General features: G+C 42.9%; 1 protein-coding gene across 1 annotated transcript in view; it reads right to left on the reverse strand.

Annotated features, from left to right (window-relative positions):
• Positions 1 to 8,106: 8,106 nt before the first annotated feature.
• The window catches only part of LOC133011659 (thyrotropin-releasing hormone-degrading ectoenzyme-like), a 120,523-nt gene continuing 109,033 nt past the window's right edge, over positions 8,107 to 19,596 (reverse strand). The window contains exons 14-20 of the mRNA XM_061079475.1: positions 18,239 to 18,386; positions 17,961 to 18,064; positions 17,673 to 17,780; positions 14,055 to 14,222; positions 11,223 to 11,363; positions 11,052 to 11,133; positions 8,107 to 8,259 (exon numbers count right to left, since the gene is read on the reverse strand). Of these exons, the coding sequence (XP_060935458.1) occupies positions 8,107 to 8,259; positions 11,052 to 11,133; positions 11,223 to 11,363; positions 14,055 to 14,222; positions 17,673 to 17,780; positions 17,961 to 18,064; positions 18,239 to 18,386 (904 nt within the window). The remainder of the gene's footprint in view (positions 8,260 to 11,051; positions 11,134 to 11,222; positions 11,364 to 14,054; positions 14,223 to 17,672; positions 17,781 to 17,960; positions 18,065 to 18,238; positions 18,387 to 19,596) is intronic.

Genomic DNA, 19,596 nt, shown 5'->3' on the forward strand with positions numbered 1-19,596 from the left:
TCAGGTTTTTCATTCTCTTCCGTGTGCAGGTCGTCGAGGCGTCGCCGTGACGTGTGGCGAGCGGCGGTTTGACTCCGTGTCCCAGCTCCGTACTAACACTCTGCTGACGGTGCACGATTTCAGCAGCTGGTGGGAGGAAGTGACAACGAGTTCACTGAGAGTTGTCAAACCAACTTTGGAACAGTTTTTACCGACAGAATAATAATAACGTGTTTCCCAGGAAACGACAGCTGCTAACCCACCAGAGGAAGAAGTTTAAAATACCAACTCAGCTGATCTTGTGTTTGTTGGGGAAAGAAAAACATGATTTACAGCGACCATTGTTTACAGTACCATCACCAAGGCTACACATGAAACAATCTGTAACCATCAACACTCAAATGTTCTAGTCACCCTCAGCATGTCCGTCCCCGGGGCTGTCAATCAAAATGGAAACTAAATGATCAGAGAATCCAATGTCAGACTGATCATTTGCTTGAGCCACAGTATCGAGGGCCCGCCCATACACCTGCTAGACCAATCACGAGTAAGTCTCAGCTGTCAATCATGACGTCTCAGCCTGTGAACAGATAAGAACGACCTGAAATAACAGAAACCATCTTTGACAAACATCTATTTTAATGTCTATTTTTAGATATTTAGTGTGGTCCCTTCCTCTAACATGTAGGAGGCAGGGTTTATGACCTATACTGGAGCCAGCCACCAGGGGGCAGTAGAGTAATTTTGGCTTCCCTTTTTCAGAGCTGTCAAGTCGTCCATCTTTATTCACGGTCGATGATCAGACCTGAAACACAGTTCAATTCGACAACAGCTTCAGACACAAGTGAGTCTGGGATGAAATGAAATGTTTTATGAAAACCGAGCGTGTGATGGGCGCAGGTTTTTGGAGGTGAAGTCTGCACCTGCTCTGTGTGAGAGATAACACTTTACTTCTCTTATTGAGAAATGCAGGCTGCAGAATGGAAACACGCTCCAGCAGATTGCCAGGAGGCCGAGCACAAATGAAATCTACAGGATAACAACAGGACGTGTAAGGAAGAACAACAAACTCCTGAAACAAACTGTTTTGTCCAAATATAAAAAATGAGCTGCCACACGGAGGAGATCAAATAAATGGCTTCCAGGTTTGGGAGAGAACAGCCGGAGATAAAAAATCAGAAACGTTATTAAACTAGGAATTTGGGTTTTGGTCAAGTCGGGAAACAGTGAAGTAAAAGTTTCAATTTAACTCCAAAAACATTAAAACACAGCAAATCTCCGAAAAACAAATAAAAATCACGACCTCTTAACTGGTGTTTGAGTTAAGTTAGTCTGAACACGACTTCGGCTCCAGTTCGACTCTGAGTCTTTGTTCTGCTGTGAAAACATTGTGTTGGTGTCAAACCGATCGACTCTTACAGCGACGCCAGGTTCAAACTGAAACTTTTCTTTAAACTGTGGTCACACACACACACACACACACACACACACACACACACACACACACACACACACACACACACACACACACACACACACACACACACAAACACACACACACACACACACACACACACACACACACACAGTGTAGTTATGTCAGATTAATAGTGATGTGGTACGTTCGAGGCCTCGGGCTGCAGATAGAAACTCAATCATCCATCAACCATGACTGCTGATATAATTACTACACACACACACACACACACACACACACACACACACACACACACACACACACACACACACACACACACACACACACACACACACACACACACACACTCAGTCTGTCATTTTCCTGTTTTCTCCACTTGTCTCAAGGAAACAACCAATTTGCTCTGAACATTTCAATTTACCTCGGAGCTCGCCCGCCCACCCCTCCTCTCCCCCTCTCTCTCTCTCTCTCTCTCTCTCTATCTCTCTCCTGATTGGCTGAGAGGTACATTTTCTCTATTGATCGCTCCTTAATTAATGTCTCGTTTCACATAACAAACAAAACTTTCCAACTTCGTCGCTCGATCAAATCTCAGTAAACAAATTGCATATTCTTGATTTGATCTGTAAATCACAAGAATTAATAAAAAGAAGAAAAATAGGTTTTAAATTTGTGGTTTTATTGACCAAACGTCTGTCTCATTAATTATCTACAGATTGACAATGTTTTTGCATCCAGACAATTTTAAATCATTAAATAATGTATTATTTCAATTATCTTTTGTGATCCATACGTCTGTATTTACACATCTATTCTCACGCTGGCGATGATGAACATGACCGTCACACCACCATCTTAACCCTTGTCTTTCCTGTCTCATGTTTCAAAATAAAAGCCTTCTGCCTTGAAAATAATCGTTTTTGTAACTTAATCGCTTCGGAATCTTGACACAGCTTCAAAACGTAGTTTTTAAAGCTTTTAATGAAGAATCGTTGTTTCACCTGCTGCTTTGATTGAACATGAACGTGATTGTAGCTGATTTGAATCAGATGCAGGAAACTTTTGTTTCTGCGTGGAAAATTATTTTTGCTTTGTACTGCAGAGACTCACCGGCTGTGTGTGTGTGTGTGTGTGTGTGTATGAGTGTGTGTTTGTTTGTGTGTTAGCAGTCGATTCATTTGCTATCTGACAGCAGTGAAACAAGGAAACAGATAACGTCACACTGACTCTCTCCTCCTTTCCTCCCTCCTCTCCTCTCTTTTCCCCTCCTAATCCTCCTTTCTTCTCTTCCGTCTCGCTGGTTCATTTCAATATGAATGAAAGTTGAGCTGATTTTTCTCGAGGCAAAACACACACAAAAACACGCACCCACACCCACACACAAATATAAATTTGCATTTTCATCCCTGCAAACTGAATACATTTTTCTCCTGCTTCATTCACACTGAAATGCCAAAAGTGGAATCAAAGGTGTGTGTGTTTGTGTGTGTGTGTGTGTGTGCGTTTGCGTTAACATTGGTTACATCCACAACGCTGTGTGTTCGTTTAGGATAAAGATTAAGATTAAGATTCCTTTATTGTCCCACATCAATCAAGCTACAAGCAATGGGGAAATTCACCTGCTTTTAACCAATCTGTATACACAAACAACACACACACACACATACATACACACACACACACACACACACACACACACACACACACACACACACACACACACACACAACACACACACACACACACACAAGGGCGGTGACCACACGCAGCAGTGGGCAGCGCCTGTTTGTCAACAGATTAAACGTAAACAACGAAACAAAGTTGAAAGTCTTCTTTAATTTCTTTTCGTGAACTTTATCGTTGTGTTTCCGTGCTGCAAAATAACGTCAGTGTGTGTAATGTTGTGTGTATTGTTTGGTGACGTTGTGTAGAAGTCTCATCACATGTTTCTCTTAAAAAAGCAACTATTTTCCTCCGACTGTAGGGAAGCTGTTGCCGTGGTAACCAGGGATTATACTTATCAGAAAATGAATTACAGTTTTCTCTCCCTCTCTATGTCTTCCTGTCTTAATTAACACACACACACATTAAATGTGTGTGTGTGTGTGTGTGTGTGTGAGAGAGAATGTTTGTATGTGTGTGTGAGAGAATGTGTGTGTGTGCATGTGAGAGAGAAAGAGAATGTGTGTGTGTGTGTTATCTGAAATCGGATTCCTCTGAACAGACTGAAGACATTTAGAATATTAACCTACACACTGCAGCTGTTATTTCATCTTCACTTCCTTCTGTGGGTTAATTTTCTCCTCTGTTCCCTTGTTTCTTTCTTCTCTCTTCTTTTTCTTAATTTTCTCTCCCTCTCTCTCTTTTCTCTCTCCTGCTGTTCCATTAATCTTGTTCGGTTCCTTCACTTAACTTTCTTTTGTTCTCTTTCATTTCTAAATTTTCATTATTTTTATCATTATTTTTCTCTTCCACTCCTCTCCTGTCCTTCTTCCCTCCTTCTCTCTCTCTCTTTATTGCAATTTTCCTGTCTTTCTTTCTCATTCTTTCTTTCATTAATTCTTTCCTTTTCTTTCTTTCTTCAGCACCTTATCCTGCTGTGGCTCCTCGTTATGAACTGAGAGAGAAAAGCCTCCGACTCTTCTCATCTTCTTCTTCATTTATAAAGACCCACAGCACTCGTCTATCTCGCTCTATCTCTCTCTCAGTTCAGCTCATTTCTCTCTCTGCCACATCCTTTCCTAGTCCCATTCATCACAGACACACCCCCCCCCACCCACCCACACACCCACCCACACACACACACAAACGCATACACACACAAATCAAAAGTGTGATTTCCCATGATGCTGTGGGAAAAACAGTGAAGTTGTTCATCACTGAGGATGAAGTCTAGAGAGCCGGCAGCTACACACACACTCACACACCGAGAGGTTGCTGGTTTGATTCCCTCCTGCGACGCTGGAGCTGAATAATGGAAACTCAGCTGCTTTTTGTCTTTGCATCATTTTTTGGGGAAAAGTGGGACAATGAGCATTCGCCCTGTTTCCGTGGAAACCAGCTGCCGCCATCAGTTAAAGTGTCGAACTCACACTACTACATAGTAACACACACAAGCTTTACCAACACTAGTGAGTCTTTTTGAGTCTGTGTGTGTGTGTGTGTGAACGAGTCATCGCTCTGTGTCGTTGTGTAAGTTTGATGAAAAGAAAACACACACATAAGATTAACCATTTTAATATTGTCCATTCAGAAAATACAGGAAACCACAGCAGGGCAAACAGGATTTGAACTTTTCTCTACGACTTCCTGTCACTGTCATATTTTGGTCCCAAGTCGTCATCATCATTACGTCGTCATATCCTTCGTGATTATGATCGATCGTCACAGCGAACATCCTCATTTCATTTACTTTCAAATATCAGGTTTGTGTCATTTACTGTGAAAAGATTTGTTGTGTGTTTTTCGTCTTTTAACCAAATTTCCCCAAGTAGGATAATAAAGATTCAAAATGGACGGGATAATTAGCATATTCATTTTAATAATACTGATTCACATCATCGACAAATATCATTAGTGACTCCATCATCCTCATTAGATCAACCATCAGCCCAAGTCGTCATCATAATCACAACAGTTTTAATTAACGCAATTTTAATCACTGTGAGCAGTCACCATCGCCGCTGCAGTTATCACCATCATCTTGGTCTCACACACACACACACACACACACACACACAACTAGACACACAGTGTGTAAGAGTCAGGCCCATTAACTCGTATATGGCTCAGTTATTAACATCGAAGCCGGATCTAACAGACGAGGAGGAACTTCTAAAAGTCCCTTTAACAGGAAGCAGATTAAACGCAGCAGAAATTCCTAAAGTTAATTTTATCCATCTTCTTCTGTTCTCTGGAGTTGGATCCCGACATCTTCCACATCCTGGAAAATCCACCGCAGTGTTAAACCCGTCACTCTGTCCAACTCCTAGGCTGTGGAATCCATTAAACTGTACAATCCATGCTGCTGTTGATTTAATTATTTTAAAATTCACCACGTTTTCCCGCAGTGCAGCCAAACCTGTGGAGTTTACAGTCAGTTCGGTGGTGGATCTTCTCGCAGAGGTGAAGCTGCAAATTCCATTTTTCTCACAAGAATCGGCGCCCTGCAAACGATATCGTCCACTGAAGCTGGAACACTCATTGGATCCTTTGAAATCCATCTTTCAACAACCGGTTCCTCTGATGATGAGCTGATATGAGAAGCTGCACCATCTGCACATGACTACACTCAGTTTCCTCATCTGCAATTTTCTGGCCCCGTTTCATTTCCCTTTGTTTAAAGTCCAGTAATTTATTCTTCCAACCGTGGAAGGAAGAGCAGCTAAACACTGATATGCTTGAAACAACAAAAAAACAACCTTTGTGCTTGTTGAAGCTGCAATGTCCGTCACACTCTGCAAACGATATCGTCCACGGAAAAATAATCTGTCGCACTTAGCAGCCGCAAAATTCAGAGCGACGTGAGGATTGTGAGTCTTTCACCAAACTGCAAAAGTCCACTGAGGATTTAAGAAGCTGTATCGTCTGCATACAACCAAACTCAAACCGCCTCTTTCAGCCCAAAGAGGCTCAGTTTCCTCATCTGCCATATTCCTTATCGCGGTTTCTCTACTCTCCTTTTAAAGTCCACTCGTGTCTTGTTTGTCTTTGGACAGAGAAGTGGGCCGATCGGTCGATATGCTCCAACCAACTCCTTTCCTGTTTTCGCGCTTTGTGAAACCACAGAGATTTGTCGGTGATTATTTTTTCTCCTCGGCTGAGGTTCTGATCTCCGAGGTTGTTCTCAGTCAGGAAGGTTGTCGTGTCATTTATGTTCCCCGGACTCCTCTTACTTTCCTCACAAGGAAACTTCCGCTGCACAACCTCGTCCATCTGTCAGGTGCTTTATTAAATTAGTCCCTCTCAGGAGTCACTGTCAGGTTTTACGAGGTCACTAAATTAGGAGAAACGTCATTGGCTGACGGATTTTATACGAGTGGAGTCGGTGCCAAAACTATTTCCTATTTCTCTTTAACACCGTGTGGGATTTCTATTTGTACCTTTAAAATATGTTAAAACATCCCAAAAGGGCCAGAAAGAAATGTGCAGATTTTTTTTATTCAAATTAAAATCAACATTTGACAGTTGTGCAAATAAAGATAGTTTTTTATTTTCTGTATGTGATGCACCTTTTACACTTTTTGTCAAAATTCGTTCATTATTTTGTATTTCAACACTGATGTAATGTCTTTCCACTGAGTAAGGGTTAGAGTTAGGGTAAGTATTTAAATTGGCACTGATATATCATCTTCAAGAGAAGGTGGAAAATACAAATAAAAGCTTTCATTTCTTCAGTTTCAGGTGGATTTTTAAAAAGGCAAAAGTTGGTCAATTAAAATTTGTTATTCATGTCAGATTCATCTTTTATGTGAAAATACCCTTTTGCCTCGTTAAATAGTTTTTTACTTTAAAATCTCCAACAAATGTCTTTCACGTGTGCTGATCAATGCTGTTTAGAAATAAACTGGGAAGTAATTGAGAGTAAATTCACAGTTCAGTTCTGAAGCTGGGCTCTGACAGAGCCTCACAAACCGGCTGACGTCTTTTAGGCCGCCAGCGTTTTGGATCATGAAAGAAAACCTGAAGCTGCTGTTTAAAGTCGAACTGAAGAGTTAATGAGTGTGAACGAGTCCTGTGAGCTGCGATCAGAGGACGACGGGTCAGTGGAGTGTTCACAGATCTGTGGAGTGAGCGACTCGCAGCTGATGGGAGATCTGTGTTTATCTGAGAGCTGGTTTAACAGAACGAGGTCGGATTCACTCTGTGAGTCTCTGATCAGCCAATCGAAACATTGGAAAGTGACAGATATGAATGTAAAATTAGACGTGAAAGGTTGTGGTTTTCAGACTCTGTCAGGCAGACATCAGGGGAGCTCGCTGCCTTGCTCGAGGGTATTTTGGGCGAATGCACCAGCAGCTGCTGCTGAGATTAAAAGCATCTGCGTCGTCTTGTTTTTTTTTTGTTCTTCTAAGTTTTTCAAGAACAGAAAAACAACTTTAAACCAAAGTGGACCACAGATAGAATACGATACATGAACTTCGCAGCCACCTGCTACTGCAGTAATCTCTAAAATGTCCTTATTATAATTATAAGGACATTATTATCATATGTATTTTGTAGTTTGTTTAATATTGACTACAAATGTTTGACAGGTAAATGTTGCACCACTTTGTGCAGGAGACATAATGCGACAAATAAAACTCAAATGTTTAATGTTCAAAGTTTGACGTATTCTTTGGTTTTGATCCAATTTCTATTTTTGTTTATCAGCGTGTTCTTCTCTCTGTTGTCCTCCAGGGGGAGTTTTGAGGCTAGCTGTTAAGTAGCATTGACAGAATCAGTGTCTGCTAGCTAGCTATCAGCTTTAATAATTACAATTTAAAACCAGTTTTAGTTCATCAGCCACTCGTCCATAAAGTCCATCTGAAATAAAAAGTTTGAAATCACGTTTCTTTGAAAACATAAACCGGCTGAGTCACGTCAGTCTTTCTCTTTTTCATTCTGACTGCATCTGTAAGCTAGCGGTGCGTTAGCATGAGCTTAGCGGTCAGTTCGCAGTCGCTCCAATGGAGCTAGCGTACGTCTCGTTAGCCGAGGACGGGGCTCGGAGGTTTGCGCAGCCACTGGAAGAACAGCCGCCGGTGGAGGCGGTGCCAGCGCACATTGCCCTCGACGATCTCCAGCGCCCGCGGCAAAGCAGGCCCCGCCCCCACGCCGCTGGATTGGATGAACTCCTTCAACTGAGGAAAGAAAGGAAGGGAAGAAGAAGGAAGGACAAGGGAATGGGGGGGCGGGGGGGGTATAAAGGTGGGAAAAGAAATGACAGATAAAAGTCGTTAGAATATAGACACCCCCCCCAGTGTGGAAACACAAGAAACAGAAATATCTCAGTGCAGCAAATTAGAAACAGCTTCAGACGGTTTGAACCGACATCGTGTCGAGTGTTAACGTCTTCAGAGCTGCAACTAACTTCCTTTTGACCTGAAGCAGATTATTGAGTCTTTAGAGTGAAAGTGTACGAGCAGAAAAACCTGTATTTGTTAAGACACATGGTGACAAAGGCATGTTAAAACCAATATTATCTATTACAGTTTAGTTTTAGTAACAACCTCTGGCTCACTGGTCCCAGTCTTACCAGCAGATGCTGAGTGTGGCTGCTGAGATTTAATCTGGATGTAAAAGACCTGGTTTAGAACTTCAGATCAGGAAGAACTACCTAAATATACAGGAACCATCTTTACTTTGGCCCATTTGCTATCATGGAGGAGGCAAGGTTAATGACCTATACTGCAGCGAGCCACCAGGGGGCATCTCAGACAATTTGGCTTCCCTTTTGTGAGTTGTCATGGTTGGAAACCAAATCATCTTCCAGCCAGACGGTGAAAAACTGAAGGTTTCTCGACGTCTCAGTAAAAATCAAAGACGTTTCCTTTTAACGACGATTAAACAGAAACTTGAAGTGATTCATTAAAACCAAACTGTCTCTTAATGGTTTGATAATTCAGAGGAAACTCGTGTTTAAGCTTCATAATTAGAGGAAACGTTTTCTTCCTGAAAGTCAAAGTATCAGAGTGAAACTTTGACTTTAAAGAAGGTAATTAAAAGAAAGAAGCTTCCAGCTCCAGAGGTGAAACGTTTCTTCTCTTCTCGATAGAGAAACTTTGTTGAAGGAGACTCTTTTTTTCACGGTTAAGGACAGAAGAGGAAACTAAACGTTCAGGGTTTGACGGATTCACTGGAGCGCAGAACAAAGTTCATCCCTTCTCTCACTTTAATGCTGCTCGTATCGTTAACTCTGCTCTCAGCTGCTCGCCCGTCCTCCTGCTCCTGCTCCTGCCCTCCGACACTTTATACAACTATTTCACTTCATAATTTCTGCAAACTTTCTACTTTTGACTCTCCTCTTCCTCCTCCCCCTCCTCCTCCTCCTCCTGCTCCTCCTCCTCCTCCTCCTCCTCCTCCTCTGTGAGTCACACTTTTTTTTTATATTTGCTTAGTTCCCGGACGCAGACTTTACTTCTCCTACTCTTCTAAAAGCATATCCAGTAAAAGCAAACAAAAAAAACACATCATTCTGTTTATGAGATGAAGTTTGGGTGCTCGGGGGGGTTTACATTTGAATTCTGAGTGGTTATAATTCATCGGCTTCTCTGACACTGACGCCAACGCGGAGGCTGGTTTTTTATTTCCATTTCAACAGGAGTCGAGCTGCAGATCTCTCACAGAACTGGTTCTCACAGAAAGTGTTCATCAGGAAAAAGCTTCTTCTTTCAAAACCTTTATATTCACAGAAGGTTTCAGGTTGTTGACCAAATGCTTGGATTCAAAACCAGCATTTATTCAACTCTGTCGTGTTCGACCTCTCATTTCTTCCTCCTGCTTTTATTTAATTTCTCTTTTCAAAGCATTTCAGAGTTTTGCACAATGTATTATACTTGATAAAAAAATAAACTGTGTAGAGGAGGATAAGTATTAGAAGGAGATGATAATGTGGAGATGACGTGTCAGCTGCTGGTGGATAAACACTGTTACAGTGAAGCCGAGGTCGAATCACACCTGAGTTTCACTGCTTCTCTTTGAGTTAATATCACAGGTTTGTGTTTCAAGGTCTGAGGTGCAGATCCTGTGCCGTTCAAACACTAAATCACATGACTGACGTGTTTCATCGTGATGAAAGAACCCGTTCACACCTTGTTTGGTTCAGAACTTCAGAATCGTCAGTTCATTCTGAACCTGAAGATCAGGTGTGAACGGTTCCTCAGATCAGAAGAGGAGTTCTGGGTCTGGATTAAACTGAACCAGGTTCTGTTGATTTACACATAATTAACCAGTAAGAAGAGAGAGCGAGATGAAACAATATAGCTATATACACAATCAATGAAAGTCTGTTTTCTGAATACAACAGTGAATAAAGCAGTTCTCTCTCTCCTCTCCCGGCAGGTCGGAGCAGTTGAGTTTCTCTCTACATCTCTAATCTCAGGTCTGGGCTATGTGAAGATCTTCTATAATATATGTTGGGATGTGGAGCCGTATAAATAACTACTTGCTTCCGAGTCCTTTAGGAAATCACGGAGGCTTCTTTAAAATTGAAAATTGATTTCATATTTCCTTGGTAAGATTCTTTTGATGAAAACTGGTCTGGGAGCTGAGACACAAACACAACGTCAGAGTGAAGAGATTGAAGCTTCAGCTGCCCGAGGATCTGCAGTAATTGTGTTTTAACTGAAAACGTCCATACTTCAATATTTAACGGTTGAAACTGAGAAAGCTCAGTGCACGTAGCATCTGGAAAGATCTCAGCTACTGCTAATTTCTAATGTGAATTTACTAGATATATATTTAGGTTTATTGCAAAGAGAATATTTATATTATAATCACTATTATCATGTGTTAATATGGAGGAACATTTTTAATTTAACTTGAATTTACGATTTATCTTAGTTTCTTGTCTTATTACCTGAGTGTGATTGTTCTCCAGGTCGTTAGGCTCAGATCTGTTCTGTATAACGTTGTTGTGTGTTTGTGTGTTTACCTCGTTCAGTTCTTTCTCCGTGTTCAGGAACTCTGTGACTCCACTGATGAGCTTCGAGTTCATGAACAACGCTTCACCGTAACTGGACAGAAACATGAACATCCGTGATTAGTTAATTCAGTTTGTCTTTTCTTTTCTCTTCTTTCCTCCACTTGACGGATCGAGTCTCACCGAGCGTTCAGGATGTCCCACTTTTCTCTGAAATACTTCCAGGCCAGGTTTCGACCCTGCGGGTTCCTGCCCACGTGGATGATGACATCGATCACATCCTGCTCCGGGACCAGGTCCGAGGTCAGGGACAGGTTCAGTAACCTATGAGAGAAGGAGGCAGCAGGTTAACGATGGAGCAGCCAACTGTAAAAGGGTTCTTCTGTAATGTCGAGGAGATGGAGCCACACGGAGCTCAGGATGCTAAGGGTTCTCTAGCATGCTAATATTCATTCCAGCTTAATTAGATATAGGGCTGCAAATATAATGCAGTTTCCTTTATTCGTTTTAATTAACATGTGGAATGTTTTATATCATGCAAAACATTTAGCTTTTTTTAAAATGCTAACATACAAGATATAAATGAGCTACTTACAAAATAACAAAATTTTCAGAATGTTGGTGCCGAGGATCGTTGTAATACTGACTGATATCGTTTCATTTGATAAAAAACAACTCAGGATTATTATTTTCTGTCTTCGCCTCTTTATTGTCTCCAGGAAACAAAGTCTTAAGATGACGAACACAAAAAAATGATGTAAACCTGTGCATGTGATTTACAGTGTGTCGTTTTTGTGTGGTTGTCCTGCACGGAACAGACATATTGAGTAATGTGATTACTCGCAGCTGCTCTGGGATTGAGGGACTTCTAGAAACCTGGGGATCACACGGAGCGTTTCTCTGCAGAATCCTGATAATTCAGACGTGTAAACACATTAATCCGAGTTTCTAACGTGTGTTTTAAGATGAGAGACTGAGAAAGACAAAGGGACAGAAGAAAGACTTCACTCATCCACAGGCTGTTCATACTTTACCTTCATCCATCTTCCCGCTTCGTATTTTTCTGTCACCCTTCTCTGTATTGTAGTGTGTGAGTGTGTGTGTGTGTGCGTGTTTGTTAGCTGGTTGTTTGTAGCTGGCGTCTTTTCATTAGACCCCAAAATCAATTTTCTCTCTCTTTTCCCACAATCCCTCTGTGCTGAAACCATTTCCTGTGTGACCAATCAGTGTGTGACTGTGCTGTGTGTACGTGTGTACCTGTGACTTTATGTGTGTGTGTGTCCGTGACTGTGTGTGTGTGTCTGATAGCTGTTATCTGAACATGCAGTACTACCTCTCTGATTGCAGAACAGTTTACTGTGGTTGAAAAATCAATACCTGTTGTGCACACACACACACACACACACACACACACACACACACACACACACACACACACACACACACACACACACACACACACACACACACACACACACACACACACACACACCATTGTGTCACTTCTGGGTGTTTGTGATATCCATCCTCGCTATTTTTTTCAAAAAAAGGTAGCGACTGTTATGCACCTGATTAAATACACTAGAAACATCACCACACACACACACACACACACACACACACACACACACACACACACACACACACACACACACACACACACACACACACACACACAAAGACACACACACACACACAAAGACACACACACACCCACACACAGGGTTACATTTATCTGAGGCCTCAGGATAATATTCAATTCATCTTTCCCTCAATTTACAATCTGGTTTCTCTTTGAACTGCTAACGTCAGCGTTCAGTAAGAATTAAATAAAGGAGATAAAAACAAACATAATGAAGCGAAAAATAATACAGTTTGAGACGTATCTGCTTTTAAAGTGACTCCATACTTTTATATTAACAATAAAACAAGAAGCAGTGTGTAATGCCGGTAGTCACAAGCCCACAGAGATCCACACTCCCGCTCTGTGAAGTGTTTTTCATGTCTGTCAGCTCATTGTTTTGCTTTTTACGACTCACAACTTTACTGTTGTGGTTTAGTCTCGCAGCTCTCGTTACTGTTGGGTTCAGCAGCTTTTTCTGTTTTCACAAAAACTGCTCGAGAAATCCACCGACCACTGCACAGCAGCAAACAGACAGAGTCCGGGAGCGGCTGGTGAACACTTAGATGCTAAAGAGCCTGAAACATCCTCCAGGAGGTGGTGGAGACCAAACAGGGAGGTGAAAGAGAGGTGAAGGTTCAACTGCGATTCATTAGATCAAAACTAATATGACACTAATATGACTTAAGAGCCAGATATTTATCCAGAGTATCAGGAAGTGATAGAGACATGTTTGACAAGTCTGTAATGTCACCTTCAGCCCCTCATAGAGCGGTAGGATGTTTTTTTACACTAATTGGAAGGTTGGTGGTTCGATGCTGACTCCTCCGTTGGGCATGTTAGGGGGAAAGATACTTAACCCAACTGTATTCTGGTTCTATTATTATATTGTGTTGTTTCATCGGTCTTTTCTCACCAATCCAGTATTTGTTTTTAATAAATATTTTCCTGTGATTTCCGGCTGCCTCTCCCTCTGCTGGAGGATCTCTGTAATCTCCCTGATGAGCACAGGCGCTTCTCTTTGCTACGTTAATGAAAACAAAGAAGATCACAAACCATAATGTGAAAATGCAAATCAGTTTTTTTCCTTGCAACAGCAGATGATCCTTAAATGAACCAAGAAGCCACATGATGCTGCGGAAACTGCATAATTAGATTCTGCAGGATGAGCCCAAGTACAAGTGCAGAGATATTTCTGAATAAATGTTCCTACAGTACAACACAGAATCCTCTGCTAACCACCTGAGTCACTGCCACTGTTTGTGTGTGTGTGTGTGTGTGTGTGTGTGTTTGTGTGTGTGTGTGTGTGTGTGTGTGTGAGACGTGGCTTGTTAGTGTGAAGCGCTCTGAGTGGTCGATAACAGAAGTGCGAGGTGAGTGTCGCCCGTTTGTACCTATTGAGGAGGAAAGTGTTGTCGGAGCAGGTCAGAGCCTCCAGCAGGATCTTCTTCTCTGAAATGGCGCTGGTCGAGTGGAACTTCATCCAGATGAACTCCCACACGTCCTCGTCCATCAGGCTGACGCCAGTGCAGTAAACGATGTCTCGGATGTTGGGAGGAATCCTGCAGACACACAAAAAGCAGTCATCACATGAGGGAATCAGTCAAAACAGGTAGAACACAGGTCAAATTAACTGAGGGACGTGTTTAGAAGTACATTAATAATATAAAACTCTTTCTGGAGTTTCTTGAACATTTCATGTTTGGAATATTTCCTCGGGTCTGGAAGCAGCGTCAGTGTAAGTGAGAGGAGCGGAGACAGGATGTGAGTTTGGACCAGAGAAAGTGATAAAAGTGAAAACCCCGATAAGACACGTCTGCAGGATTAAGAGGGGACGCTCCCTGGATGCAGAGTGAGAAACTCCCGACTCCATTAGAGGAAAAACCTCCCTTCACTTCTCCTGTGGCAGAAAAATGCAGAGACGAAGACTTCGCCTCCAACTAAGACTCTGAAAAGCTGCGTAAGCCAAACTGGCTTGTGGACTGAATTAATTGTGCTGGAATAGAGTTTGTTCTCAGTTTCACAATCTGCTCAGATTTATGAAGATTGTCTGGATATAGATTGAGATTCTTCAGGACGTTTCCTCGGACCTGACGTAATGAGAGTCAGCACGTGTGGTGGTAAAGTCTCCAGCTCTTAACGACGGACTCACTCGTATGCTGTGGAGGCTTCATCTGAACACACACACATGCACACACACACACACACACACACACACAGAAAAACACACACACGCACAGACACAGAAAAAGACACACATGCACACACACTCGCCCCAGCTGGTTAGTGGCCTAAATCATCAGTAAAGCAAAAAAAGGTGAACCTTTCCTTGACCCTATGAAATGTGTGTATGTTTGTGTGTGTGTGTGTGTCTCTGTGTGTGTGTTTGTGTTTGTGTTTGTGTGTATGTGTGTGTGTGTGTGTGTGTGTACTTGACCTAAATCGTCAGTAAAGCAAAACTAAAAACTTTCATCACAATACAGTGAGCTCAGCTGGCGTCGGAATTACAGTATATACTGAACTATCACATTTTGCGAGGGTGTGTGTGTGTGTTAATATTGTGTGTATTTATTATGTGTGAGTGCAGGGTGAGTGATGCAGGGAGAATTACATCATTCACCGACCTGGGAAATCATTTTAGAGATGCTCCACTTAAGAGAAAGCTTCAACACACACAGCACAACACAACATAACACACAACGACCCCCCCCATACACACACACATATTAGTGCTGACAATGGTGTTAAAGTCATTCTGCCAAACACAGTGCACTGGGCTGTGTGTATTTATGAATGTGTGTGTTTAACCAGATAAACAGATTCTTTTAATGTGAAACATGAATTTCTGCTGCAGCTTCTCTCTCTGTTACTGCCTCCGTCACCTCTTCATCACTCGTCCTGCATCTCTACAGGCGCTGCCGTTATTTGTAATGGAAATAAAAGCAGTAATGTGGAGGTTTCCTCTGCAGAATATCAAACAGTGTCTCTGGAAAGCTCCAGATGGCTCAGATCCCATTAACTAACACACTGGAGGATGTTTTATGTCCTAAGGTTCTAACTTCCTGGTGAAATATCTCACTCTTCCCCAGCATCAAACTCCCGCTCTGACAGTAAACATGACTCTCCACCATCTGCTCTGTCTGTCTGCTGCAGACGTCCGCCTGGCTGTCTGACGCCACACTCGAAATGTAACTTTGAAATGTTGAAAACCATGCTCCAGGAAGATTCCACATTTAAATTCCTCCACAGAGTTTCAGGAGCGCAGAGCTGAGACAGGAAACAAAGATGGACGATGTTCAGAGAAGCAGCGTGAGCACGAGGAGAAGAGCTGAAGCAGGAGCGCAGGAAATATCTGAGTGCAAGCGCACAGTTTGAGCACAAGCTGAGCTCCACAAACAGGAGATATTAGATTTTTAAATTTGTCGTTGTGTTTTCTTCAAGTACACCGACAGGAAGCCAGTGTAAAGTTGTGGGGCACAAGAACCTGGATAAGCAGGGAAATATCTGAGTGTGAGCGAAAGGTTTGAGTGAAAGCTTTACAAAATCTGAAGGTAGAATCAATAAGGGCTGCTCTCAAACTGAAAGACCACAATCTTACACATGAGCACGTGATTAAAATTCCATGGGGATGGAACATCTCAAACATAAGTCGCTTTGTGCACTAATTACACTCATTGTTCTGGAGGAGGTTTTCCAGCAGGTGGATTTCATCAGCCTTCATGTGCTGGAGATGCAGGTGTGACACACATCTGCTGTTTGACTCCTCTTATCAAACCATTGTCTTTTTAAATTCACAAAGACAATTAAATCCAGTTGCTGCTGAACGAGCCTCAGTTCCTGTTCCTCCGGGTCAGATGAGGTTGCTCCTCACAAGACGGGCAATTATTGTGTCTCCCTGATAAAAAGCAGATTTGGAATGAAAATCACATACGTGTGCTCTCCAGATGGGATTAGAATCACTGAATGGAGCATGCAATATTGAAAAATAAAATCCCCCCGGAGAGATTAATCCCTCATGAATGTTGGATTTATCAGGCGCTCTCCCCTCGCTGAGAAATGGAACATTTCCAAATTTCTTCTCCAACTCCAAAAGGCACAGATTCGGGGGAAAATGCAGCTTCTCCAAAGAGCGCTGCCATATGGCCGTCGTGTGAGCGGTTCCCTCGTGGCTCGCTCCATAAACAAAATCCTAACTTCTGAAAAAGACTGAAAAACGAGACGAAACAAAAGGCGTAGAAGTTCGATAACAATCAGTTGAGGTCGATGGATTTGAGAAAACGAAATGCAAACATGTGTGTGGCGATAGTGAGGACATGTTCCTCGAAGGCTCATTCATAAAATCCGCTGGACAGAGTGTAAAGCTGTGTCAAATTTAGTGTTTTTAATTTATGCACGTGTCTTATCACCAGCTCCCTGCTGTCCTGTACAGAGCAGCAGCATCTGTTTCTATTTAACTTGCTGTTTGAAATCTAATTTTGCGGATCTCGTTAAGGCCCCGGAGGGACGAGCGAACGGCAGCACATGAAAGAGAAGAAGTTCCAGGCAGACAGAGAAGAGTGAAGAATGGATGGAGGAGAGGAACAAATGGAGGGATGTGAGAGGAGGACGAGAGGAGGACGAGAGTCTGTCTGCTGCAGGCTTCCTGCTGCCGTGATTCACAGTTCCCCCCCCTTCATCCACAAACAGGGACTCGAGCTTGTGTGTTAGTGTTAAGGTTACACAACATGTCGGGACTTTATTAATTTGTTCTCACTTCATTCAAGTCGCTCTCGTACGTTATATTAATACTGTTGTTGTGACCCGAGTCGGGTCCTCGTCCTTCAGAGGATCCACCTGGGCTGACAGCAGATAAAACCGTTTGCCGTTTACAGTACTTTGACTTTTAAGTTTAAATGTCCCGTCTGCTAACCTGGAGAAGACTGGATTTATGACCTATGCCTCAGCCAGGGACAGACACTTTGCCCCCCCCATGGTCAATGATTCCAGCTACCTGTCTGTGTGTGTGTGCACACCTGTTCTTGTTGCTGGAGATCCAGTCGGAGATGTAGGCGACGGCCTGACGGTGGCACTGTTTGTTCCCGAAGCTACAAGCTAACATGATGAGCTCCCTCTGCAGCTCCCTGCACACACACAGAGAAAATACAGGTTTAATTAGTATTAAAGACAAAGTGTCTCATCTCTAAACAGAGAGAGGCTGAAGGTCCAGGACGAGAGTATCTCTGCCTATCACACTGGAAACTATCAGTGCATGTACTGTGTGTGTCTGTGTGTGTCCGTTTGTGTGTGTGTGTGTTACATACTCAGTCTGGTACGACGCCTGCAGGACGTTGCCCTCGTTGCCAGGAACATTTGTCGGCCAACCCATCTGATGGTACCGTGCAGCAACCTGCTTCAACACGTAGTCCTGTTTGAAACACACACACACACACACACACACACACACACACACACACACACACACACACAATCACACACGCACACACACAGTCTTGATCAATGGACAACACTAGCTGTTAGCGCCATAAGACAGATCTGCTGATTGATAAAAATTGAATTGACTGATGGACTGATTGATTACACTGAACAGGTTGTATTCTTCTGTGCGGTCCAGCAGCTTGTCCAGCTGGTAGAGCGCTCGGCTGGCAGCGTGCCACGGCAGGAAGGACGTCTCCTCGGGCAAATAGCCAATCAGCTGCATGGGGACACCCTGGGGGAGGTACCCGGCCCTGAGGGGGGGGGGAGAGAGAGAGAGAGAGAGAGAGAGAAATTAAAGTCAACAGATTCAGGTTTTGCATGTTTTCAACGACTTCTCTTCTCATCAGGACACATCCACGTCACTTCATTTCACTGACTCTGCGGTATGTCACATCCCAGCCACCGTACTGTGACCCATTTGACACATGAAGCTTTCTGCACTGTTAACTTGGAGTGGGTGGGGGGGTGAGTGGGTGGGGGCCCATCACCTGGTTCCTGTTTCGACCTTCAGCCCCGCCCACACCTCATGAATATTAATGAGCGAAGTCAGAGAGGTGATGTTTGTCCGATGAGTTTTTATTCTGATTACTGACGATCAGCCGAGACAGAAGCGACCAATGAGAACGAGCGACATTGAAATTTATGACCTCACAGCAAACAGTGACCTTTACTCAAGAGCTGTCAATCACAGTTACTGACAGGTGATCCATCCAAACCCTTCATTTTGATTATCTGCTGATACAGAGTCTGATGTGACTCATTAAAAACAACAATGTACAGTTTATAATTACAAATAATCAAATGAAAGTTCAGTTGAGAGAACAGCGCCCCCAGCAGCAACATGAGAGAACAGCGCCCCTAGCAGCAATGATCTGCAACAAAAGGAGATGTGTCACTCTGTTGGACTTTTCGGAGCCAGCTTTGACGAGCAGCGACGTTTAGTTGTGACAGTTTTCAGGTGAATCACTGACACGATGAGACGCAGGCGACAGGCGTCAGTGTAACCGGCGCTCAGCGGCGCCAGGTTTATCTGTCTATATTTTAGTGAATCAATTGTAAAAGAAAAAGAGCAGGAGTGAAGGCAGAAAAGAGTCACGGGGCAGTTGAGGGTCAGGAGGTAGAGTGGGTCATCCACAAACCAAATGGTCGGTGGTTTGAACCCCGGCTCCTCCAGTCTAAAAACTAAAAGCTCTGAGAGGTTGAAGATACTGGAAACATTACGATATAAATAGAGTTTTACAGAGTTCACAGCTCGACTCGGACGCAGAGAAAGTGATTTAAACTCAGCGGGTACTTCTTATCAGAAACATGAACACTCCTGATAACATCGGTGTGATAAGAAAATGACAGAAACCATCAGTCAAAAGATGTATTTAAAGTCACAGTTTCCTCCATCTGAGGCTCAGCTGGACAAAACACAGGTTCAGATCCCGGTCAGTGCGATTGTGTTTCCAACAGTCG

Source organism: Limanda limanda, chromosome 1 (assembly GCF_963576545.1).
Source record: "Limanda limanda chromosome 1, fLimLim1.1, whole genome shotgun sequence".
NCBI classification, from domain to species: Eukaryota; Metazoa; Chordata; class Actinopteri; order Pleuronectiformes; family Pleuronectidae; genus Limanda; species Limanda limanda.